Source organism: Bombina bombina, chromosome 1 (genome assembly GCF_027579735.1).
Source record: "Bombina bombina isolate aBomBom1 chromosome 1, aBomBom1.pri, whole genome shotgun sequence".
Classification (NCBI taxonomy): Eukaryota; Metazoa; Chordata; class Amphibia; order Anura; family Bombinatoridae; genus Bombina; species Bombina bombina.
The window spans coordinates 1,573,258,264-1,573,285,840 of NC_069499.1; the positions used below are offsets into that span (position 1 = coordinate 1,573,258,264).

Consider the following 27,577-nt stretch of genomic DNA (forward strand, 5'->3'; position numbering starts at 1 on the left):
GAATTAGTGCATCTTCTATAGTTGCACTTTTGAGGTAATGTATCTAATAGATAATCGATTTTAATTAACAGAAGTATATCCTTAATCTTGGTGTTCTAACTTGAGGAGATAAGAGGGATAGTGTTCTCTATTACTTATCTAAGTTTGGGATCTTAGTAGTTTCTTTTCTTTTTGGAGGACTAGGTGTGGATCATATTATATTCTTATTTTGCGGTTAGATGGTATTTCTCTCAACATTTCATATCAGAACATAACATATTTAAGTCGAGACGTAAGGACAGGATTTTTTTTTTTTTTTTTGAGAGATGTTCTAGGGAATCATTAGCCATATAGTTATTTCTTGAGGTGTGTTCTTCAAAGTTGCTGTGTAATTCTTTGAAGTCTTAGATTATATTTAAAACAGGTGTGAGAGGTCTTCTTTATCATTCAGTCCCTTTGGGTAGAGACAATCAAGATTAAAAATCCATTTCGATTCGGCAATGCGTAGTTTGTTATTGTAATTGCCACCTCTCCAACATTTCGTCACTTTTTGTATCCCCATAAAGGATAGATCTTTTGTGTTTCCCTGATGTTTAATCGAGAAGTGACGATATAGGGCTGTGTCCATATTCAGTTTCTCAATGAGAAGTAGGTGTTCGCGTATTCTCTCCTTTAGGGTCCTGGACGTTTGTCCCACATATTGAAGCCCACAGGAGCATTGTAGCATGTAGATGACCCCGCTGTCTTGACATCTGATTAAGTTGTGTATTTTGTATTTTTCTTTCGTGTGGAAACAACTGAAGGTGGCAGATTTAGTACCATGTTTGCAAGCCTTGCATGATATACAAGGAAAGAAACCTTTAATTTCATTCCCATAGACGTCTTTCACGCCTGATCTTTTCTTCTTTTGTATACTAGGAGCTAGCTTGCTTTTTAAGTTCTTGGTCTTCCTGTATACGAACTTTGGTTTGGGTGGTAATTTTTCGCCAATAATATCGTCATCTTTCAACAGTGACCAATGCTTGCGGAATATATTCTCGATAATCTTTTTGTTCCCACTGTATTCTGTTATCATATTTACATTAAGGGTATCATCTCCCGCTGGTTCTTCTTTCCTTTTATATTTCATCAGTTCCGTTCTTTCAATATGGCTACCCTTAATGTAAATATGATAACAGAATACAGTGGGAACAAAAAGATTATCGAGAATATATTCCGCAAGCATTGGTCATTGTTGAAAGATGACGATATTATTGGCGAAAAATTACCACCCAAACCAAAGTTCGTATACAGGAAGACCAAGAACTTAAAAAGCAAGCTAGCTCCTAGTATACAAAAGAAGAAAAGATCAGGCGTGAAAGACGTCTATGGGAATGAAATTAAAGGTTTCTTTCCTTGTATATCATGCAAGGCTTGCAAACATGGTACTAAATCTGCCACCTTCAGTTGTTTCCACACGAAAGAAAAATACAAAATACACAACTTAATCAGATGTCAAGACAGCGGGGTCATCTACCAGTGACGTCATAGCCAATGGGATAATCAAGAATTCGGCACTCCCCAAAAACAACCAATAGGATGCCCCAAAAAACGGCACTGCAAAATACAGGTAAATATCGCAACCAAAAGTATATAATTGAGGCAAAGGATATTACATCACCAACATAGATGTAACAGTTAGAAGAATAATTTGCAATATAGTTTATATCAGGTATAAAGCTGCAATTAACGGCAGCCACCCCCGACCGGAAGTGACGTCACAGGTACACGGAGGCTAAAAAACCTTTTTTCTAATAATATAACCTCATTTCTCAAAGTGTATATATAGAGCATATCACTACCATATAGGGCTCTATTAAATAAGAGACAATAAAATGAAATATTTATATTTTCAACAAAACAATGAAACCGGAAGTAATATGAACATCCACATCCGGTCACTCATAGGTAATAGCTATAAAAGACCATTAACAAGTACAAGTAATCAGTCTTGATAAAGGCCTAGAGAGGCCGAAACGCGTAGACCTTGTACTGGTAAGTCTGATTCTATTGAAGCACCTTTCTGTTAATTTATTACACATTGTACCTATTTCCTTTTTCCACAGGTACCCACTGTTATTTTTATTTTTGCATTTTATTTTTGCATTCATATTGTTTTTTATCGTCTTGTATTTATATTTTTCACCATGAATGACTCTCCCATCTTGTGAGTGAATCCCTTGTTCCAAAGACACTAGAACACTATCTGTTTTCAGGAAGTTGCATCACTCTGAAGTTTATTGTGTGTGTATCATTTGGAGTTATTTTTGCACTACCGCAATAATCACTGTCATTTTGTTTTTCTCAATCCACTGTTTTTCTCAATCCACTGTTTTTCACGAATTGGACTATTTTTAAGATTTTTAAGATTTTTTTGACACATTGCTTTGGATACATTTTGGAACATTTACATTTAAGTTTTGATCACAGCACCAACCCATTTAGGACACTTTTTGGGACACAGGTCTTTTGTTTCTTTTTCTTTTTCACCAGTATCCACAGTCTTAGGACACATAATAATACTAGAGGAACTGTTATTTCGGGCATAACCTGGAGTCTAATTACAGTAGATTCCTACTCAAGGCGCAATTTTAAGTCCTTCTCAACGTTTGATATTGATACAAACGCTTCAATTTGATAATTTGATTATTTGATGATTTGATTTTATTGCATAAATTTTATTGTATACATTGTAATTAGTCTTGGATCCATAGACTAGGAGGTTTTATTGTTTTTATTATTATTGTTATTTCTCTTGTATAACATTAAACTCTGCATTTTTACACCTAGCCTCCGTGTGTTGGCGCCTGGTTACCCCATCTTTTCACATTCTTATACCATTGGTGATAGCTAGGTATCACCATTTTCCGGGCCCACAGGTGTTAGTTGGCGCTCAAGTAGACAACCTACTCTACACTGTATGTACAGTATGTTTGTGTGTATGTATGTACAGTATGTTTGTGTGTATGTATGTACAGTATGTTTGTGTGTATGTATGTACAGTATGTATGTATGTACAGTATGTATGTGTGTGTATGTATGTACAGTATGTATGTGTATGTATGTACAGTATGTATGTGTGTGTATGTATGTATGTATGTACAGTATGTATGTATGTATGTATGTACAGTATGTATGTGTATGTATGACTATGTACAGTATGTATGTACAGTATGTATGTGTGTGTATGTACAGTATGTGTGTGTATGTACAGTATGTGTGTGTATGTATGTGTGTGTGTGTATATATATGTGTGTGTGTGTATATGTACAGTATGTATGTGTGTGTATGTATGTACAGTATGTACAGTGTGTGTGTGTGTGTATGTATGTACAGTATGTTTGTGTGTATGTATGTACAGTATGTTTGTGTGTATGTATGTACAGTATGTATGTATGTACAGTATGTATGTGTGTGTATGTATGTACAGTATGTATGTGTATGTATGTATGTACAGTATGTATGTATGTGTGTGTATGTATGTATGTATGTACAGTATGTATGTATGTATGTACAGTATGTATGTGTATGTATGACTATGTACAGTATGTATGTACAGTATGTATGTGTGTGTATGTACAGTATGTGTGTGTATGTACAGTATGTGTGTGTATGTATGTGTGTGTGTGTATATATATGTGTGTGTGTGTGTATATGTACAGTATGTATGTGTGTGTATGTATGTACAGTATGTACAGTGTGTGTGTGTGTGTGTATGTATGTACTAGAATGAAGAATATAACTGACTGCTCCTGGAATATAGTAACCACGCTCACTAAAATGGGCCTACCTAACAAAAGACCCAAGGTGTCAGAGGACAAGAGGATTTAATTAGGAGCGCCAAGGGCTTAAGGTTACTTATCAAGGGGAGTGGGGATAAATGAATCCAAGTACAGAAGTTAAAATGTAGGAGTAAAACAACGGTTTAATTGAGTCCTGAATACCTACATAGGGCTAAATTTATGAACACATAAAAAATGTATAAAGAGGTAGAATCTACAGAGTATATATACAAAAATGTATGCTCTTAACTATACAGTGGTAATTAAAGTGCATAATTAATTACACAATCAATAGTGACAAATGGTCACAGAAAAACATACAAGAAAATAAAAAATATACATAGAAAAAATAAAGAATATATGATACTATCCGGGTATCAGTGGGAAGGGATCCTAAAAATTGATTGGCCCCTCCAGGGGTGAGGTGAAGGAAAAAAAAGTCTAAAGATGTATAACGGGAAGTCCAAAAATCAATGTGAAGTATATGAGATAAAAGCTGAATAGTGTCCGTAGAGTAGAAGAATAATAAGTCCTTGATGGTGTCCTAAGTGATAGTAGTGGTAATACCTACAGAAATTAAATAAAAAACAACATGCAAAAAACAGCTATAAGAAATGAGTCTATAAGAAACTGACTCACCAGGGTAGAATACAAGCCTCCTTATGTGCAGTCTACGCGTTTCAGCCCTTAACAGGGCCTTTCTCAAGATTTATTTAATTTCTATAGGTATAGCAGGCTTGGACTCACTGTCTTCACGAAGCTCACACCTACAGGCTGGTACTATTACCAGTACTATCACTTAGGACACCATCAAGGACTTATTATTCTTCTACTCTACGGACACTATTCAGCTTTTATCTCATATACTTCACATTGATTTTTGGACTTCCCGTTATACATCTTTAGACTTTTTTTTCCTTCACCTCACCCCTGGAGGGGCCAATCAATTTTTGGGATCCCTTCCCACTGATACCCGGATATTATCATATATTCTTTATTTTCTCAATGTATATTTTTTATTTTCTTGATGTATGTTTTTCTGTTTTTCTGTGACCATTTGTCACTATTGATTGTGTAATTAATTCTGTACTTTAATTAGCACTGTATAGTCAAGAGCATACATTTTTGTATATATATTCTATAGATTCTACCTCTTTATACATTTTTTATGTGTTCACATTTTATGCGTTCATAATTTTAGCCCTATGTAGGTATTCAGTACTCAAACCTTTGTTTTACTCCTCCATTTTAACTTCTGTACTTGGATTCATTTATCCCCACTCCCCTTCATAAGTAACCTTAAGCCCTTGGCGCTCCTAATTAAATCCTCTTGTTTATGTATGTATGAATGTATGTATGTACAGTATGTTTGTATGTATGTACAGTATGTGTGTATGTATGTACAGTATGTGTGTATTTATGTATGTATGTACAGTATGTTTGTATGTGTATGTATGTATATACAGTATGTTTGTATGTGTATGAATGTATGTATGTACAGTATGTGGGTGTGTGTATGTATGTACAGTATGTGTGTATGTATGTACAGTATGTGTGTACAGTATGTGTGTATGAATGTATGTATGTACAGTATGTGTGTGTGTATGTACAGTATGTATGTACAGTATGTGTGTACGAATGTATGTATGTACAGTATGTTTGTATGTGTATGTATGTACAGTATGTATGTACAGTATGTGTGTATGTATGTACAGTATGTGTGTATGAATGTATGTATGTACAGTATGTGTGTATGTATAGTATGTATGTACAGTATGTGTGTATGAATGTATGTACAGTATGTTTGTATGTGTATGTATGTATATACAGTATGTTTGTATGTGTATGTATGAATGTATGTATGTACAGTATGTGTATGTATGTATGTATGAATGAATGTATGTACAGTATGTTTGTATGTGTATGTGTGTGTGTGTGTGTATGTATGTACAGTATGGGCGCAATCCGATATACGGCGCAGGTTTCGACGCAAGCGTGGAAACCTGCGCCGCCCGTAGTTTCAGCTTGCACAGCGAGCTATCACATATACGGCGCCGGCAGTTGCTAAAGTGCCGTAAGTCTGACAAACTAGCAATGTCCAGAAATCTGCGTAAGTACAAATTTCTGGAGTCGCCAGTGACTTACGGCACTTTAGAAACTGCCGCCGCCTACAAAAACTGACTAAAATATTAAATCTCCCGTTACTGTCTAACACGCCTCCCAAACATAGCCCGACACGTATACCCCTCTATCCGCAATCCCCACTCTCACTCCTAACAAAAAATATATTAACCCCTAAACAGCCGCTCCCGGACCCCGCCGCCACCTATATTAACTGTATCACCCCCTAATGTGAGCCCCCTACACCGCCGCCACCTATATTATATATATTACCCCTAATGTGAGCCCCCTACACCGCCACCAGCTACATTAAATGTCTAACCCCCTAATGTGAGCCCCTACCCCGCCGCCACCTATTTAAACTACATTATCCCCTAATGTGAGCCCCTACCCAGCCGCCACCTATTTAAACTACATTACCCCCTAATGTGAGCCCCTACCCCGCCACCACCTATTTAAACTACATTACCCCCTAATGTGAGCCCCTATCCTGCCGCCACCTATTTAAACTACATTACCCCCTAATGTGAGCCCCTACCCCGCCGCCACCTATTTAAACTACATTACCCCCTAATGTGAGCCCCTACCCCGCCACCACCTATTTAAACTACATTACCCCTAATGTGATCCCCCTACCCCGCCGCCACCTATTTAAACTACATTACCCCTAATGTGAGCCCCTACCCCGCCACCACCTATTTAAACTACATTACCCCCTAATGTGAGCCCCTACCCCGCCGCCACCTATATTAAAATGATAACCCCCTAATGTGAGCCCCTACACCGCCGCCACCTACATTCAAATTATTAACCCCTAATCTAATCCCCCTACCCCGCCGCCACCTACATTAAAATGATAACCCCTAATGTGAGCCCCTACACCGCTGCCACCTACATTAAAATTATTAACCCCTAATCTAATCCCCCTACCCGCCGCCACCTACATTAAAATGATAACCCCCTAATGTGAGCCCCTACACTGCCGCCACCTACATTAAAATGATTAACCCCTAATCTAATCCCCCTACACCGCCGCCACCTATATTAAAATGATTAACCCCTAATCTAATCCCCCTACACCGCCGCCACCTATATTAAAATGATTAACCCCTAATCTAATCCCCCTACACCGCCGCCACCTATATTAAAATGATTAACCACTAAACCTAAGTCTAACCCTAACACCCCCTAACGTAATTATTATTAAAATAAATCTAAATAATATTAATAATATTAACTAAATTATTCCTATTTAAATCTAAATACTTACCTATAAAATAAACCCTAAGATAGCTACAATATAATTAATAATTACATTGTAGCTATTTTAGGGTTTATATTTATTTTACAGGTAACTTGTTATTTATTTTAACTAGGTACAATAGCTATTAAATAGTTAATAACTATTTAATAGCTACCTAGTTAAAATAATTACCAAATTACCTGTAAAATAAATCCTAACCTAAGTTACAAATACACCTACACTATCAATAAATTAATTAAATAAACTACAATTATCTAAACTAAAATATAATTAAATACACTAAACTAAATTACAAAAACAAACTATAAATTACAAAAAATAAAAAAAGATTACAAGAATGTTAAGCTAATTACACCTAATCTAAGCCCCCTAATAAAATAACAAAGCCCCCCAAAATAAAAAAATGTCCCTACCCTAAACTAAATTACAAAAAGTAATCAGCTCTATTACCAGCCCTTAAAAGGGCCTTTTGTGGGGCATTGCCCCAAAGTAATCAGCTCTTTTACCTGTAAAAAAAAAAAGAACAACCCCCCCCCCATTACAACCCACCACCCACACACCCCTACTCTAAAACCCACCCTATCCCCCCTTAAAAAACCTAAGTCTAACCCCCAAGTGGTCCTTACTAGTGATGTCGCGAACCTAAAAAATTGGGTTCGCGAACGGCGAACGTGAACTTCCGCAAATGTTCGTGAACCGCCATAGACTTCAATAGGCAGGCGAATTTTAAAACCCACAGGGACTCTTTCTGGCCACAATAGTGATGGAAAAGTTGTTTCAAGGGCACTAACACCTGGACTGTGGCATGCCGGAGGGGGATCCATGGCAAAACTCCCATGGAAAATTACATAGTTGATGCAGAGTCTGGTTTTAATCCATAAAGGGCATAAATCACCTAACATTCCTAAATTGTTTGGAATAACGTGCTTTAAAACATCAGGTATGATGTTGTATCGATCAGGTAGTGTAATGGTTACGTGTAAGGGTTACGCCCGCTTCACAGTGCGCAGTGTAGGTGATATATCTGCCCTGACCATGCTTTGCAGACCAGGTATCAGTGGTCAGATGGACCCTTGCCCCAACACTGTGTGCCAGACATGCCATTATAGCAGACTTATATGGCTTTGGCGTTGCTTTTTGGTAATTAGAAGGCTGCTAAATGCCACTGCGCACCACACGTGTTTTATGCCCAGCAGTGAAGGGGTTAATTAGGGGGCATGTAGGCAGCTTGTAGAGTTAATTTTAGCTTAAGTGTAGTGTAGTAGACAACCCAAAGTATTGATCTAGGCCCATTTTGGTATATTTCATGCCACCATTTCACCGCCAAATGCGATCAAATTTTAAAAAAACTTAAATTTTTTCGCAATTTTAGGTTTCTCACTGAAATTATTTACAAACAGCTTGTGCAATTATGGCACAAATGGTTGTAAATGCTTCTCTGGGATCCCCTTTGTTCAGAAATAGCAGACATATATGACTTTGGCGTTGCTTTCTGGTAATTAGAAGGCCGCTAAATGCTGCTGCGCATCACACGTGTATTATGGCTAGCAGTGAAGGGGTTAATTAGGTAGTTTGTAGGGAGCTTGCAGGGTTAATTTTAGCTTTAGTGTAGAGATCAGCCTCCCACCTGACACATCAGACCCCCTGATCCCTCCCAAACAGCTCCCTTCCCTCCCCCACCCCACAATTGTCCCCGCCATCTTAAGTACTGGCAGAAAGTCTGCCAGTACTAAAATAAAAGGTTTTTAAAAAATTTTTTATAGCATATTTACATATGCTGTGGTGTAGCATCCCCCCTTAGCCCCCAACCTCCCTGATCCCCCCCCCAAAACAGCTCTCTAACCCTCCCCATCTGCCTTATTGGCGGCCATCTTGGGTACTGGCAGCTGTCTGCTATTATTTCACAGTCAAAAAAGTTTTTTTTTTTTTTAAATGTACACTACTGTTACACCAGATATGAGTGGTGGCACTGGGCAAGTGGGCACAGTATACGCTGTGAGCCTGACACACACGCTGGCAGGCAGGCAACTGCAATTAGATTACACAGGAAAAAAAAAAAAAAAAAAGCAGACTGATGTTCTAGCCCTAAAAATGGCCTTTTGGGGTGCTGTCCTTACCACAGAGATCAGATGAGTCCTTCAGGACTGTAGTGGACACTGAATACACTAGCCTAGCTATCGATTTCCCTATTAAATCAGCAGCAGCTACACTGTCCCTCCTCTCACTAAGAATGCAGCTTCCAAATGAATCTAAAATGGATGCTGTCCAGGAGGTGGGAGGGTCTGGGAGGGAAGGTCTGCTGGTGATTGGCTGTAATGTGTATTCTGACTGTGAGGTACAGGGTCAAAGTTTACTCAATGATGACGAATAGGGGGCGGATCGAACATCGCATATGTTCGCCCGCCGAGGCAAACGCGAACATGCTATGTTCGCCGGGAACTATTCGCCGGCGAACAATTCGCGACATCACTAGTCCTTACCTGTCCTGAAGACCGGCGGAGAAGGTCCTGTTCCAGGCGGAGAAGTCTTCTTCCAGGCGGCAACCTCTTCTTCTTCCAGGAACCAGCCGGCGCGGAGCGGAGGAGTTGAAGACCGATGACTGCGGAGCTGAAGACCGTCCTCTCTGGAACTGAAGACCGGCGATGCAGGAACTGAAGATCGGCGAAGCTGGAACTGAAGACCGGAGCCATGGAGCGTGGAGGATCCTCTTCATACGATCGCCGCCGTACACTGAATAGGAATTCAAGGTACTCGATTAAAAATGGCGTCCCTTGAATTCCTATTGGCTGATTTGAGCCTTCAAATTCAAATCAGCCAATCGGATGAAAGCTACTTTAATTCTATTGGCTGATTTGAATAGCCAATAGAATAAGAGCTACTGTAATTCTATTGGCTGATTAGAATAGCCAATAGAATTACAGTAGCTCTTATTCTATTGGCTATTCAAATCAGCCAATAGAATTAAAGTAGCTTTTATCCCATTGGCTGATTTGAATTTGAAGGCTCAAATCAGCCAATAGGAATTCAAGGGACGCCATTTTTAATTCCGTACCTTGAATTCTTATTCAGTGTACGGCGGCGATCGTATGAAGATGATCCTCCACGCTCCATGGCTCCGGTCTTCAGTTCCAGCTTCGCCGATCTTCAGTTCCTGCATCGCCGGTCTTCAGTTCCAGAGAGGACGGTCTTCAGCTCCGTGGTCATCGGTCTTCAACTCCTCCGCTCCGCGACGGCTGGTTCCTGGAAGAAGAGGTCGCCGCCTGGAAGAAGACTTCTCTGCCTGGAACAGGACCTTCTCCGCCGGTCTTCAGGACAGGTAAGGACCACTTGGGGGTTAGACTTAGGTTTTTTTAAGGGGGGATAGGGTGGGTTTTAGAGTAGGGGTGTGTGGGTGGTGGGTTGTAATGGGGGGGGTTGTTGTTGTTTTTTTACAGGTAAAAGAGCTGATTACTTTGGGGCAATGCCCCACAAAAGGCCCTTTTAAGGGCTGGTAATAGAGCTGATTACTTTTTGTAATTTAGTTTAGGGTAGGGACACTTTTGTATTTTGGGGGGCTTTGTTATTTTATTAGGGGGCTTAGATTAGGTGTAATTAGCTTAAAATTCTTGTAATCTTTTTTTATTTTTTGTAATTTAGTGTTTGTTTGTTTTTGTAATTTAGTTTAGTGTATTTAATTATATTTTAGATCATTGTAGTTTATTTAATTAATTTATTGATAGTGTAGGTGTATTTGTAACTTAGGTTAGGATTTATTTTACAAGTAATTTGGTAATTATTTTAACTAGGTAGCTATTAAATAGTTATTAACTATTTAATAGCTATTGTACCTAGTTAAAATAAATACCAAGTTACCTGTAAAATAAATATAAACCCTAAAATAGCTACAATGTAATTATTAATTATATTGTAGCTATCTTAGGGTTTATTTTATAGGTAAGTATTTAGATTTAAATAGGAATAATTTAGTTAATATTATTAATATTATTTAGATTTATTTTAATAATAATTACGTTAGGGGGTGTTAGGGTTAGACTTAGGTTTAGTGGTTAATCGATTTAATATAGGTGGCGGCGGTGTAGGGGGATTAGATTAGGGGTTAATCATTTTAATATAGGTGGCGGCGGTGTAGGGGGATTAGAATAGGGGTTAATCATTTTAATGTAGGTGGCGGCGGTGTAGGGGGATTAGATTAGGGGTTAATCATTTTAATATAGGTGGCGGCGGTGTAGGGGGATTAGATTAGGGGTTAATCATTTTAATGTAGGTGGCGGCGGTGTAGGGGGATTAGATTAGGGGTTAATCATTTTAATATAGGTGGCGGCGGTGTAGGGGGATTAGATTAGGGGTTAATCATTTTAATGTAGGTGGCGGCGGTGTAGGGGGATTAGATTAGGGGTTAATCATTTGAATATAGGTGGCATTGGAGTAGGGGGCTCACATTAGGGGTAATGTAGTTAAAATAGGTGGCGGCGGGGTAGGGGGCTCACATTAGGGGGCAATGTAGTTAAAATAGGTGGCGGCGGTGTAGGGGCTCACATTAGGGGGTAATGTAGTTAGAATAAATGGCGGCGGGGTAGGGGCTCACATTAGGGGGTAATAATTTTAATATAGGTGGCGGCAGTGTAGGGGGATCACATTAGGGGTTAGACATTTAATGTAGCTGGCGGCGGGGTCCGGGAGCGTCAGTTTAGGGGTTAAACACTTTATTAGGGATTGCGGCTGACAGGTAGATAGACATTGCGCATGCGTTAGGTGTTAGGTTTTATTTTGCAGGCAGTTTAGGGAGTTGCAGGGCTCCAATACTCAGCGTAAGGCTTACTACGCCTGCAATTTGTGGCGAGGTGAAAATGGAGTAAGATTTCTCCATTTTCGCCACGTAAGTCCTTACGCTGTATATTGGATACCAAACTAAGCGGGTTTGGTATACCTGTCTATGGGCCAAAAAACTACGGCCGAAGGCAGAAATATACGAGCGTAACTTCTAGGTTACGCTGTATATAGGATACCAAACCCGCGCAAAATTTGGTGTCGCCGGCTTTTGCGGGCGACGCTGCATATCGGATCAGGCCCTATGTGTGTATGTATGTATGTACAGTATGTGTGTATGAATGTATGTATTTACAGTATGTGTGTATGTATGAATGTATGTAAGTATGTTTGTATATGTATGTATGTACAGTATGTGTGTATGTATGTACAATACGTTTGTATGTGTATGTATGTATGTACAGTATGTGTGTATGTATGAATGTATGTATGTACAGTATGTTTGTATGTATGTACAATACGTTTGTATGTGTATGTATGTATGTACAGTATGTGTGTATGTATGAATGTATGTATGTACAGTATGTTTGTATGTGTATGTATGTATGTACACAGTATGTGTGTATGAATGTATGTATGTACAGTATGTGTGTATGTATGAATGTATGTAAGTATGTTTGTATATGTATGTATGTACAGTATGTGTGTATGTATGTGTGTATGAATGTATGTACAGTATGTGTATATGTATGTATGTACAGTATGTGTGTGTGTATGTATGAATGTATGTACAGTATGTGTGTATGTATGTGTATGTATGTACAGTATGTATGTATGTATGTACAGTATGTGTGTATGAAAGTATTTATGTACAGTATGTGCATATGTATGAATGTATGTACAGTATGTATGTAAAATATGTTTGTATGTGTATGTATGTACAGTATGTGTGTATGTATAGTATGTATGTACAGTATGTGTGTATGTATGTATCTACAGTATGTTTGTATGTGTATGTATGTATCTACAGTATGTTTGTATGTGTGTATGAATGTATGTACAGTATGTGTATATATATATATATATATATATATATATATATATATATATATATATATATATATATATATATGTGTGTGTGTGGGTGGGTGTGTATGTATGAACCAAAGAACTTTGTCTCTTAAAAATGAAAGTGTATGAGCCAAAAGGCATGATATGGTTTCTTTAGTTAGCCTTTTGCGCTTTGTATAATTAAACTCATGTCATAAGAGTGCTATTAGGGAATTTTCTATTTGCCTCTTTCAAATAATTTGATTAAAGGGACATAATAGTTGAAACTGAAACGTGTACAAGTGCATTTCACTTGTGAACAGAAGCTTTGTTGCAATTTAATTTTATAAACAAAAATGGTTCTAGTAAAATTACTACTGGTTTAGGTGAACGTGAACATATGCTGCACATGCCCAGTAGCACACTCATTCAGACAACATCAGGGAGCTGGCAGTGGCATGGATCTGCGTCACTAATGACTCAGTTTGTACCGCACAAAACCACCACGACTCTATGAGCCGTCACATTTGAATGAGGGTGCACTGGTCATGCAGAGCATATGTACATATGCCCCTAAAATTTAATTAACGTTTACCAGAAACAACCCTATAAGATTGTTATCAGCTCATTTATAAAGGTTACTAACTAACCGCAGAAGAGGAGATTAGATAGGAAGAAGATCAGCCTTTTAAACCTTGGACAACTAAAGTTACATTATGGTCCCAATTCATACACAGAAACTAAAACTTTACATGTGTTTCTTTAAAGGAACACTAAAGTCGAAATTAAAAGTTCATGATTCAGATAGGGTACACAATTTTAAATAACTTTCCAATTCACTTCCATTATCTAAATATGCACAATCTTTATATAGTTACATATATACACACTTTCTAAAGCATTGGCACCTAATGAGCATGTGCAAGAATTCACAGTATATTCATTTTGTTGATTTGCTGATGGTGGTCACATGATGCAGGGGGAAGTAAGATTGAACAGACTTAAAAATTTGTCAGAGAAGAAATCTATCATTTAAAATTCAAACTAAGTGCTTTTGCATTGTCTTTTTAATATGAGTTTATTGATTATGCTATTCTACTGTGTTTAGTGGGCCTTTAATAATTATATAATTTATCAAACTAAAACATATCATTATTTGTGGTATTTACTTAGTGTTATGTACCTTTAAAAAAAAACATTAAATACAACAGAATAGCATAATCAACAAAGGCAGAATACTCTGAATTTTAAACGATCAGTAGAATTATTTTCCTGCCAAACATCTATTTGGTGGCCCCTTGTATCATGTGACAGCCATTAGCCAATCACAGGCTCACAATTTGATAATGAAAGTAAATAGGAAAGTCTCTTAAAACTGCAATCTCTGTTTGAATCATGGGTTTTATAGCTGTAAAAAGCTGACTAGAAAATATCACCTGAACATCTCTATGTAAAAAAGGAAGACATTTCACCTCACACTGCACTGTAAAGAAACTCTAAGCTGCCAATCAGTATGCTTGTCCCAGGACTTGCAAGTGAGTGTACATCTGTCATGTGCAGGCACAGTCATATTATTTTCCTATTCAGTTTAAAGAGACACTCAAGTCAAAATTAAACTTTCATGAATTGTAAACAACTTTCCTATTTACTTCCATTAACAAAATGTACACAGTCTTTTTATATTTACACTTTTTGAGTCACCAGCTCCTACTGAGCATGTGCAAGAATTCACAGACTATACATATATGGATGTGTGATTGGCTGATGGCTGTCACATGATATAGAAGGAGTGGAAATAGACATAAATGAAATTTGTCAGAAAAAAAATCTACCGCTCATTAGAAGTTTAGACTAAGTGCTATTGCATTGTCTTTTTATCATGCAGTTGTTGTTTATGCAGATCTACTGTATTTACTGGTCTTTTCTGGAAGTTTAATATGAAACCTCAAAAGATTTCAGTGAAATCTCATGAGATCACAGTAAAGCAAAGCATGACCACAGCACTGCTGATGTTTATGTTTTTCCAACTTGCAGCTGGACAGCAGCTAAAGTATAACTGTTCACATAGCACTTACTCTGGTGAGCTGAAGACATTTGAAAGTAAAATATCTCCCATTTTACATAGAGATGTTCAGGTGATATTTTCTTGTCACCTTTTTACAGTTATGCTGCATCACAAGTGATTTAGCATATGGGTGTTATGTCCCTTTAAGTGTCCGCTAAAGGAACTATTTACACAGCTAGAGATGGCTTGTAGTAGCTCTCTCTTGGAAATTTTAAATGGAGTCCAGTAAACTATTATATTCACAGTTTCCACCAAATAACAGCCCACATACCTTTCTATATGAACTTGTGTGACTCTGGGCTTTTGGTTTTGAACGCTGGCATGACTGTAAATAAACAGGTCATTGTGTGAACTATAAAGGGAAGGAAATTGTTTACGGCTGTCTCACAAGATGCCCAAGTTAGAGAAATAAAAAAGAAATAACAGGTACAGCCTGTAGTGATACTAATAGCTACAGTGTGTAGTGATACTAATAGGTACAGCCTGTATTGATACTAATAGCTACAGCCTGTAGTGATACTAATAGCTACAGCCTGTAGTGATACTAATAGCTACAGTGTGTAGTGATACTAATAGATACAGTGTGTAGTGATACTAATAGATACAGTGTGTAGTGATACTAATAGCTACAGTGTGTAGTGATACTAATAGCTACAGTATGTAGTGATACTTCTAGCTACAGTGTGTAGTGATACTTCTAGCTACAGTGTGTAGTGATACTAATAGGTACAGTGTGTAGTGATACTAATAGCTACAGTGTGTAGTGATACTTCTAGCTACAGTGTGTAGTGATACTTCTAGCTACAGTGTGTAGTGATACTAATAGGTACAGTGTGTAGTTATACTTAAATATACAGTGTGTAGTGATACTAATAGGTACAGCCTGTATTGATACTAATAGCTACAGTGTTTAGTGATACTAATAGCTACAGTGTGTAGTGATACTAATAGCTACAGTGTGACTGTGTAGTGATACTAATAGATACAGTGTGTAGTGATACTAATAGCTACAGTGTGTAGTGATACTTCTAGCTACAGTGTGTAGTGATACTTCTAGCTACAGTGTGTAGTGATACTAATAGGTACAGTGTGTAGTGATACTAATAGCTACAGTGTGTAGTGATACTTCTAGCTACAGTGTGTAGTGATACTTCTAGCTACAGTGTGTAGTGATACTAATAGGTACAGTGTGTAGTTATACTTAAATATACAGTGTGTAGTGATACTAATAGGTACAGCCTGTATTGATACTAATAGCTACAGTGTGTAGTGATACTAATAGCTACAGTGTGTAGTGATACTAATAGCTACAGTGTGTAGTGACACTAATAGCTACAGTGTGTAGTGATACTAATAGCTACAGTTTGTAGTGATACTAATAGGTACAGCGTGTAGTGATACTAATAGGTACAGTGTGTAGTGATACTTCTAGATACAGTGTTTACTGATACTTATAGGTATCACTAGACACTGTACCTATTAGTATCACTACACACTGTACCTATTAGTATCACAAAACACTGTACCTATTAACATCACTACACACTATCTATTAGTATCACAACACACTGTACCTATTAGTATCACTACACACTGTATCTATTAGTATCACTACATACTGTATCTATTAGTATCACTACATACTGTATCTATTAGTATCACTACACACTGTACCCATTAGTATCAATACACACTGTATCTATTAGTATCACTACATACTGTATCTATTAGTATCACTACACACTGTACCTATTAGTATCAATACACACTGTATCTATTAGTATCACTACAAACCGTACCTATTAGTATCACTACACACTGTAGCTATTAGTATCACTACACACTGTAGCTATTAGTATCACTACACACTATATCTATTAGGATCACTACATACTGTATCTATTAGTATCACTACACACTGTACCTATTAGTATCAATACACACTGTAGCTATTAGTATCACTACAAACCGTACCTATTAGTATCACTACACACTGTATCTATTAGTATCACTACACACTGTAGCTATTAGTATCACTACACACTGTAGCTATTAGTATCACTACACACTGTATCTATTAGTATCACTATACACTGTAGCTATTAGTATCACTACACACTTTAGCTATTAGTTTTACTACACACTGTATCTATTAGTATCACTACACAGTCACACTGTATCTATTAGTATCACTACACACTGTATCTATTAGTATCACTATACACTGTAGCTATTAGTATCACTACACACTGTATCTATTAGTATCACTACACACTGTAGCTATTAGTATCACTACACACTGTAGCTATTAGTATCACTACACACTGTATCTATTAGTATCACTATACACTGTAGCTATTAGTATCACTACACACTTTAGCTATTAGTTTTACTACACACTGTATCTATTAGTATCACTACACAGTCACACTGTATCTATTAGTATCACTACACACTGTATCTATTAGTATCACTATACACTGTAGCTATTAGTATCACTACACACTGTAGCTATTAGTTTTACTACACACTGTATCTATTAGTATCACTACACACTGTATCTATTAGTATCACTACACACTGTACCTATTAGTATCACTACACACTGTATCTATTAGTATCACTACACACTGTACCTATTAGTATCATTACACACTATACCTATTAGTATCACTATACACTGTAAAAAAAAAAGGGACAGTTGAGAGGTCTGCATTAATACCCCTGAAGCTCAAAATCATTGAACAACACAAAATAGTTATCTGTGCCAACAACCTCACATTTTACAGCATGTATAGGAATTTTTAATATTATTAATATTATAATTTAACCACAAAGGTGTTGAACACACAGTAGAACTACAGCTTGGGACCCATTGAGTACTGCTGGTCCCGAGCAGTGAACATCAGTGATCCAATCGGCAGGGATAGTTACACATCTGAGTCATGTGACTAGTTCTGCCAACTTGATCAGCAGCAAGTTCCTCTTGGGACCAGCAGTGCTGCGTAGGTCCTGAGTGCCACATCTACTGTGTGTTTAACGCCCATGCAGGGGTTAATCACTCAGTAGTGTTGGGTTGATAGTCCAATACATTATAGCATGTTATTTTTCCACTTTTATGGACCTTTAAGTATTTTCATTTAATCTCACTGCAGAGATACAATACACTGATGTCTCTTTAGTGCACTTATGATTAACTCTCTCTCTATGTAATGGAAAATATTTGTATCACTGATAACAAGAACCAAGCTGATCAAGCCTTTGTTTTTACAGTCAGTGTGTATTTATGCAATAAGCAGTAATTACATGCAGCACATGATGATATGTTGTGTAAACACAGTAGTAAACGCACCATTCCTGAATCCTGACTGCCTGTTTATATCTTTTGTTTGCTTATTGACCCTGGTGAAAAAGATCTGTTTAAAAAACATTCTCAGATTTTTTTGTTTTTCAGCAGGAAAGTTATGTACATCAGTGCATGATTTTTAAATGTGTTTGTTTTTATTATTTGCATTAAAAACAGTCATTTGAAGTCTATTTTTGTTTTATTTGCAATACAAGTAATTTATATGTCTATCCTCCATTCACTAAAATGTGCTCATCCAATCACAACCTGTAGAACCTGTTTGCACTCTGCAAAGACAAACGTGCTGTTTCATTAAAAGTATGGAAATTATTTTTTTCTGTAATGATCTTCAGAAAATACCTGTATGCTTGTGGTGCTTAAAAAATGCATCACACAGGTAGGGTTTATTTAAAGGGACAGTAAAGTAAAAAAAAATGTGTTCATGATTCAGAAAGCATATTACATTTAAACTACTGGGAGCTAGCTGGTAATTGGTGGCTGCACATATGTGTCTCTTGTCATTGTTTAAAATCGTATTTTCTATCTGAATCATAAAAGGAAAATTAAACACATGAGGGTAATTTATCTAGCACACATATAACAGGATAATTCATAGTGATACAGCTCCAGGTGGACCTGAGAGTAACTGCCCAACTCTCCAAAAAACTGTATAGAATCAATGGTCGGTCCACAGCACCATCTGAAAAGTTCACTTTATTAGAAACAGATAAAACAAAGAAAGTGACGTTTCAGGCTTGCCCCTTTAATCATACAATTTTGTGCAAACTTTTACCATCAATTTTTAAAGGTGTTTTTGGCGCCAAGTAATCATTCCTTATCCTCTGCTGCCATCTATTGGATATTTTGTTTATCTGCAAGCATGCAGACCAAACTTCAATATTTGAACCTATTTATTGACACCCTTATTATAGTGTATCTACATAATTTAAAGGACATGCACAAATTAAATAAAATGCAATGCTTATACTACTGTGTGCTAGCTAGCTATAGCTATATTCGATGCTAAGGATATACAGATTGGATATGTTTATTCAAAGAAATACATATTTATCTAAAGAAATACATATTTATCTAAAGAAATACATATTTATCTAAAAAAATACATATTTATCTAAAAAAATACTGTTAGATCATAATCTTTATTGAGTCCTTTAACCTGTTCTATCCTTACTTATAATGAAAGTTTCTGTACTTAAGTATAGGGTAAAGAAAAACTGTGTAAACATAACCAGCAGAAGAAATTACACTCCCAGCAGGTGGTAGGAGAGACAACTGATAAAATGTTAATATTTTGAACTTAGGTTTGCAGACAGAGATAATATAAAGATGCAAGTGTGTGTGTACAGAACGTTAATAAGGAGATCTGATTTCCCTGCAAATTTAACCAATTTTAATGGGTTAAGGTTTCAAATAAGAAAACAAGATGTTTCATATACAAAATAAACATGAATACGCTATTTCTCATACATTTTATACTCAGTTCACTGTCCCTTTAACTATTGTTCTGGATGTGATGGCGAGACACATACATTAAAATATAATGCTCAAAAACCTCCAAACATTCTGTGTGATTTCTCCCCATTGAGGTAATTTTTTCACCATCAGGATCATAGTTAAAGTCAGCACCAGAGAAGTAACACACTACTGGGAGCTAGCTGAGCTCATCTGGTGAGCCAACGACAAGAGGCATAAGTGTGCAGTCACCAATCAGCAGCTAGATCCAAGTATGCATTGCTGCTCCTGATGCTCACTAGGTAGTCTTTTCAACAAAGCACATCTGAATTATAAGTTTACTTTTGATTTTCGTATCCCTTTAATGTTATGTCCCTTTAATTAACTTTTTATTGATTCTTAAAGTTTTGTTTATTTACCATTTTAACCTTTTCTGCTTCAAGTGGTTCCCATTCATAACCCCTCCTTAGTGTCAATATTCTAACCCCAATAGTACTGCCCCGTTTATCCTGTTTAATGCATCTAATAGCTTTATTATTAGCTTATATATTATATATACACAATGTGTAATGCACAACAGACTGCAGTATTATACAGCTTTATTATTAGCTTATATATTATATATACACAATGTGTAATGCACAACAGACTGCAGTATTATACAGCTTTATTATTAACTTATATATTATATATACACAATGTGTAATGCACAACAGACTGCAGTATTATACAGCTTTATTATTAGCTTATATATTATATATACACAATGTGTAATGCACAACAGACTGCAGTATTATACAGCTTTATTATTAGCTTATATATTATATATACACAATGTGTAATGCACAACAGACTCTGCAGTATTATACAGCTTTATTATTAGCTTATATATTATATATACACAATGTGTAATGCACAACAGACTGCAGTATTATACAGCTTTATTATTAACTTATATATTATATATACACAATGTGTAATGCACAACAGACTGCAGTATTATACAGCTTTATTATTAGCTTATATATTATATATACACAATGTGTAATGCACAACAGACTGCAGTATTATACAGCTTTATTATTAGCTTATATATTATATATACACAATGTGTAATGCACAACAGACTCTGCAGTATTATATAGCTTTATTATTAGCTTATATATTATATATACACAATGTGTAATGCACAACAGACTGCAGTATTATACAGCTTTATTATTAGCTTATATATTATATATACACAATGTGTAATGCACAACAGACTGCAGTATTATACAGCTTTATTATTAGCTTATATATTATATATACACAATGTGCAATGCACAACAGACTGCAGTATTATACAGCTTTATTATTAACTTATATTTCTTCTGTTATGTGTGATCAGTCCACGGGTCATCATTACTTCTGGGATATTATCTGCTCCCCTACAGGAAGTGCAAGAGGATTCACCCAGCAGAGTTGCTATATAGCTCCTCCCCTCTACGTCACCCCCAGTCATTCTCTTGCACCCAAAGACTAGATAGGACGTGTGAGAGGACTATGGTGATTATACTTAGTTTTTATAACTTCAATCAAAAGTTTGTTATTTTACAATAGCACCGGAGCGTGTTATTGCCTCTCTGGCAGAGTTTGAAGAAGAATCTACCAGAGTTTTTACTATGATTTTAACCGGAGTAGTTAAGATCATATTGCTGTTTCTCGGCCATCTGAGGGAGGTAAAAGCTTCAGATCAGGGGACAGCGGGCAGATAAATCTGCATTGAGGTATGTAGCAGTTTTCTTCTGTTATGTGTGATCAGTCCACGGGTCATCATTACTTCTGGGATATAACTCCTCCCCAACAGGAAATGCAAGAGGATTCACCCAGCAGAGCTGCATATAGCTCCTCCCCTCTACGTCAGTCCCAGTCATTCTCTTGCACCCAACGACTAGATAGGATGTGTGAGAGGACTATGGTGATTATACTTAGTTTTTATGACTTCAATCAAAAGTTTGTTATTTTACAATAGCACCGGAGCGTGTTATTACTTCTCTGGCAGAGTTTGAAGAAGAATCTACCAGAGTTTTTTACTATGATTTTAACCGGAGTCGTTAAGATCATATTGCTGTTCTCGGCCATCTGAGGGAGGTAAAAGCTTCAGATCAGGGGACAGCGGGCAGTTGAATCTGCATTGAGGTATGTAGCAGTTTTTATTTTCTGAATGGAATTGATGAGAAAATCCTGCCATACCGTTATAATGACATGTATGTATACACTTCAGTATTCTGGGGATGGTATTTCACCGGAACTACTCTGTTAAAGGTCTCTAATCCTTTTAATAAGTATTTATCATGTTAAACGTTTTTGCTGGAATGTAGAATCGTTTACATTGCTGAGGTACTGAGTGAATAAATATTTGGGCATTAATTTCCACTTGGCAGTTGTTTGCTTTTAATTGTGACAGTTTCGTTTCTCTTCACTGCTGTGTATGAGAGGGAGGGGCCGTTTTTGGCGCTCTTTGCTACGCATCAAAAATTTCCAGTCAGCTACTCTTATATTTCCTGCATGATCCGGTTCATCTCTGACAGATCTCAGGGGGTCTTCAAACTTCTTTGGAGGGAGGTATATTCTCTCAGCAGAGCTGTGAGAATTTCATATTGACTGTGAATAAAAACGTTGCTCTGTAATTTTTATGTCAAATTTAATTATTGTTATTTTACTAATGGGAACAAACCTTTGCTAAAAGTTGTGTTGTTTTAAAGTTTGATGCTATAACTGTTTTTCAGTTCATTATCTCAACTGTCATTTAATCGTTTAGTACCTCTTTGAGGCACAGTACGTTTTTGCTAAAAAAGATTATAACCAGGTTGCTAGTTATTGCTAGTGTGTTAAACATGTCTGACTCAGAGGAAGATATCTGTGTCATTTGTTCCAATGCCAAGGTGGAGCCCAATAGAAATTTATGTACTAACTGTATTGATGCTACTTTAAATAAAAGTCAATCTGTACAATGTGAACAAATTTCACCAAACTGCGAGGGGAGAGTTATGCCGACTAACTCGCCTCACGCGGCAGTACCTGCATCTCCCGCCCGGGAGGTGCGTGATATTTTGGCGCCTAATACATCTGGGCGGCCATTACAGATAACATTACATGATATGGCTACTGTTATGACTGAAGTTTTGTCTAAATTACCAGAACTAAGAGGCAAGCGTGATCACTCTGGGGTGAGAACAGAGTGCGCTGACAATACTAGGGCCATGTCTGATACTGCGTCACAGCTTGCAGAGCATGAGGACGGAGAGCTTCATTCTGTGGGTGACGGTTCTGATCCAAACAGATTGGATTCAGATATTTCAAATTTTAAATTTAAATTGGAGAACCTCCGTGTATTACTAGGGGAGGTCTTAGCAGCTCTCAATGATTGTAACACCGTTGCAATACCAGAGAAACTGTGCAGGTTGGATAAATACTTTGCGGTACCGGCGAGTACTGACGTTTTTCCTATACCTAAGAGATTAACTGAAATTGTTACTAAGGAGTGGGATAGACCCGGTGTGCCGTTCTCACCCCCTCCAATATTTAGAAAGATGTTTCCAATAGACGCCACCACTCGGGACTTATGGCAAACGGTCCCTAAGGTGGAGGGAGCAGTTTCTACTTTAGCTAAGCGTACCACTATCCCGGTGGAGGATAGCTGTGCTTTCTCAGATCCAATGGATAAAAAATTAGAGGGTTACCTTAAGAAAATGTTTGTTCAACAAGGTTTTATATTGCAACCCCTTGCATGTATCGCGCCGATTACGGCTGCGGCAGCATTTTGGATTGAGTCTCTGGAAGAGAACCTTAGTTCATCTACGCTAGACGACATTATGGACAGGCTTAGAGTCCTTAAACTAGCTAATTCATTCATTTCGGAGGCCGTAGTACATTTAACCAAACTTACGGCTAAGAACTCAGGATTCGCCATACAGGCACGTAGGGCGCTGTGGCTAAAATCCTGGTCAGCTGATGTTACTTCTAAGTCCAAATTACTTAATATACCTTTCAAGGGGCAGTCTTTATTTGGGCCCGGTTTGAAAGAAATTATCGCTGACATTACAGGAGGTAAGGGCCACGCCCTACCTCAAGACAAAGCCAAAGCTAAGGCTAGACAGTCTAATTTTCGTCCCTTTCGGAATTTCAAAACAGGAGCAGCATCAACCTCCACTGCACCAAAACAGGAAGGAGCTGTTGCTCGTTACAGGCAAGGCTGGAAGCCTAACCAGTCCTGGAACAAGGGCAAACAGGCCAGGAAACCTGCTGCCGCCCCAAAGACAGCATGAACCGAGAGCCCCCGATCCGGGACCGGATCTAGTGGGGGGCAGACTTTCTCTCTTCGCCCAGGCCTGGGCAAGAGATGTTCAGGATCCCTGGGCGCTAGAGATCATATCTCAGGGATACCTTCTAGACTTCAAATTATCTCCCCCAAGAGGGAGATTTCATCTGTCAAGGTTGTCAACAAACCAGATAAAGAAAGAAGCGTTTCTACGCTGTGTACAAGATCTGTTATTAATGGGAGTGATCCATCCGGTTCCGCGGTCGGAACAAGGACAAGGGTTCTACTCAAACCTGTTTGTGGTTCCCAAAAAAGAGGGAACTTTCAGGCCAATCTTAGATTTAAAGATTCTAAACAAATTCCTAAGAGTTCCATCGTTCAAAATGGAAACTATTCGGACAATCTTACCCATGATCCAAAAGGGTCAGTACATGACCACAGTGGATTTAAAAGATGCTTACCTTCACATACCGATTCACAAAGATCATCACCGGTATCTACGGTTTGCCTTCCTAGACAGGCACTACCAGTTTGTAGCTCTTCCATTCGGATTGGCTACGGCCCCAAGAATCTTCACAAAGGTTCTGGGTGCCCTTCTGGCGGTACTAAGACCGCGAGGGATTTCGGTAGCTCCGTACCTAGACGACATTCTAATACAAGCTTCAAGCTTTCAAACTGCCAAGTCTCATACAGAGTTAGTTCTGGCATTTCTAAGGTCGCATGGATGGAAAGTGAACGAAAAGAAGAGTTCTCTTTTTCCTCTCACAAGAGTTCCATTCTTGGGGACTCTTATAGATTCTGTAGAAATGAAGATTTACCTGACAGAAGACAGGTTAACAAAGCTTCAAGATGCATGCCGTGTCCTTCATTCCATTCAACACCCGTCAGTAGCTCAATGCATGGAGGTGATCGGCTTAATGGTAGCGGCAATGGACATAGTACCTTTTGCACGCCTACACCTCAGACCGCTGCAATTGTGCATGCTAAGTCAGTGGAATGGGGATTACTCAGATTTGTCCCCTACTCTGAATCTGAATCAAGAGACCAGAAATTCTCTTCTATGGTGGCTTTATCGGCCACACCTGTCCAGGGGGATGCCATTCAGCAGGCCAGACTGGACAATTGTAACAACAGACGCCAGCCTACTAGGTTGGGGCGCTGTCTGGAATTCTCTGAAGGCTCAGGGATTATGGAATCAGGAGGAGAGTCTCCTTCCAATAAACATTCTGGAATTGAGAGCAGTTCTCAATGCCCTTCTGGCTTGGCCCCAATTAACAACTCGGGGGTTCATCAGGTTTCAGTCGGACAATATCACGACTGTAGCTTACATCAACCATCAGGGAGGGACAAGAAGCTCCCTAGCAATGATGGAAGTATCAAAGATAATTCGCTGGGCAGAGTCTCACTCTTGCCACCTGTCAGCAATCCACATCCCGGGAGTGGAGAACTGGGAGGCGGATTTCTTGAGTCGCCAGACTTTTCATCCGGGAGAGTGGGAACTTCATCCGGAGGTCTTTGCCCAAATACTTCGACGTTGGGGCAAACCAGAGATAGATCTCATGGCGTCTCGCCAGAACGCCAAACTTCCTCACTACGGGTCCAGATCCAGGGATCCGGGAGCGGTTCTGATAGATGCTTTGACAGCACCTTGGAACTTCGGGATGGCTTATGTGTTTCCACCCTTCCCGCTGCTTCCTCGATTGATTGCCAAAATCAAACAGGAGAGAGCATCAGTGATTCTAATAGCGCCTGCATGGCCACGCAGGACTTGGTATGCAGATCTAGTGGACATGTCATCCTGTCCGCCTTGGTCTCTACCTCTAAGACAGGACCTTCTGATACAGGGTCCATTCAAACATCAAAATCTAACTTCTCTGAAACTGACTGCTTGGAAATTGAACGCTTGATTTTATCAAAACGTGGTTTTTCTGAGTCGGTTATTGATACCCTGATACAGGCTAGGAAGCCTGTTACCAGAAAGATTTACCATAAAATATGGCGTAAATACCTATACTGGTGCGAATCCAAACGTTACTCCTGGAGTAAGGTTAGGATCCCTAGGATATTGTCCTTTCTACAAGAAGGTTTAGAAAAGGGTTTATCAGCTAGTTCATTAAAGGGACAGATTTCAGCTCTGTCCATCTTGTTACACAGGCGTCTGTCAGAAAATCCAGACGTCCAGGCCTTTTGTCAGGCTTTAACTAGGATTAAGCCTGTGTTTAAAGCTGTTGCTCCGCCATGGAGTTTAAACTTAGTTCTTAACGTTTTACAGGGTGTTCCGTTTGAACCCCTTCATTCCATTGATATAAAATTGTTATCTTGGAAAGTTCTATATTTAATGGCTATTTCCTCGGCTCGAAGAGTCTCTGAGTTATCAGCCCTACATTGTGATTCTCCTTATCTGATCTTTCACTCAGACAAGGTAGTTCTACGTACTAAACCTGGGTTCTTACCTAAGGTAGTCACTAACAGGAACATCAATCAAGAGATTGTTGTTCCATCCTTGTGTCCAAATCCTTCTTCAAAGAAGGAACGTCTTCTACACAATCTGGATGTAGTTCGTGCCCTCAAGTTCTACTTGCAGGCAACTAAAGATTTTCACCAAACTTCTTCCCTGTTTGTCGTTTATTCTGGACAGAGGAGAGGTCAAAAAGCTTCTGCTACCTCTCTCTCTTTTTGGCTTCGTAGCATAATACGTTTAGCCTATGAGACTGCTGGACAGCAGCCTCCTGAAAGAATTACAGCTCACTCCACTAGAGCTGTGGCTTCCACTTGGGCCTTTAAGAATGAGGCCTCTGTTGAACAGATTTGCAAGGCTGCAACTTGGTCTTCGCTTCATACTTTTTCCAAATTTTACAAATTTGACACTTTTGCTTCTTCGGAGGCTATTTTTGGGAGAAAGGTTCTTCAGGCAGTGGTTCCTTCTGTATAATGAGCCTGCCTATCCCTCCCGTCATCCGTGTACTTTTGCTTTGGTATTGGTATCCCAGAAGTAATGATGACCCGTGGACTGATCACACATAACAGAAGAAAACATAATTTATGCTTACCTGATAAATTCCTTTCTTCTGTTGTGTGATCAGTCCACGGCCCGCCCTGTTTTTTTAAGGCAGGTAAATATTTTTTAAATTATACTCCAGTCACCACTACACCCTTGGCTTCTCCTTTCTCGTTGGTCCTTGGTCGAATGACTGGAGGTGACGTAGAGGGGAGGAGCTATATAGCAACTCTGCTGGGTGAATCCTCTTGCACTTCCTGTAGGGGAGCAGATAATATCCCAGAAGTAATGATGACCCGTGGACTGATCACACAACAGAAGAAAGGAATTTATCAGGTAAGCATAAATTATGTTATTATATATACACAATGTGTAATGCACAACAGGCTG

General features: G+C 38.3%; 2 protein-coding genes across 2 annotated transcripts in view; both read left to right on the plus strand.

Annotated features, from left to right (window-relative positions):
- Positions 1-27,577, plus strand: part of LOC128656247 (TBC1 domain family member 24) — a 115,623-nt gene that overhangs the window by 32,262 nt on the left and 55,784 nt on the right. The gene's annotated exons all lie outside the window — the stretch shown is intronic.
- On the plus strand, positions 21,418-24,591 carry LOC128656250 (uncharacterized). Its single transcript, XM_053710067.1, has 2 exons — positions 21,418-21,655; positions 22,068-24,591. The coding sequence occupies exon 2, from the start codon at positions 22,766-22,768 to the stop codon at positions 24,194-24,196; it is 1,431 nt and encodes a 476-aa protein (XP_053566042.1). The 5' UTR covers positions 21,418-21,655; positions 22,068-22,765; the 3' UTR covers positions 24,197-24,591.

Coding starts and splice junctions, on each gene's coding strand:
- LOC128656250 (XM_053710067.1), top strand. CDS start 22,766: ATGTCTGACTCAGAGGAAGATATCTGTGTCATTTGTTCCAATGCCAAG.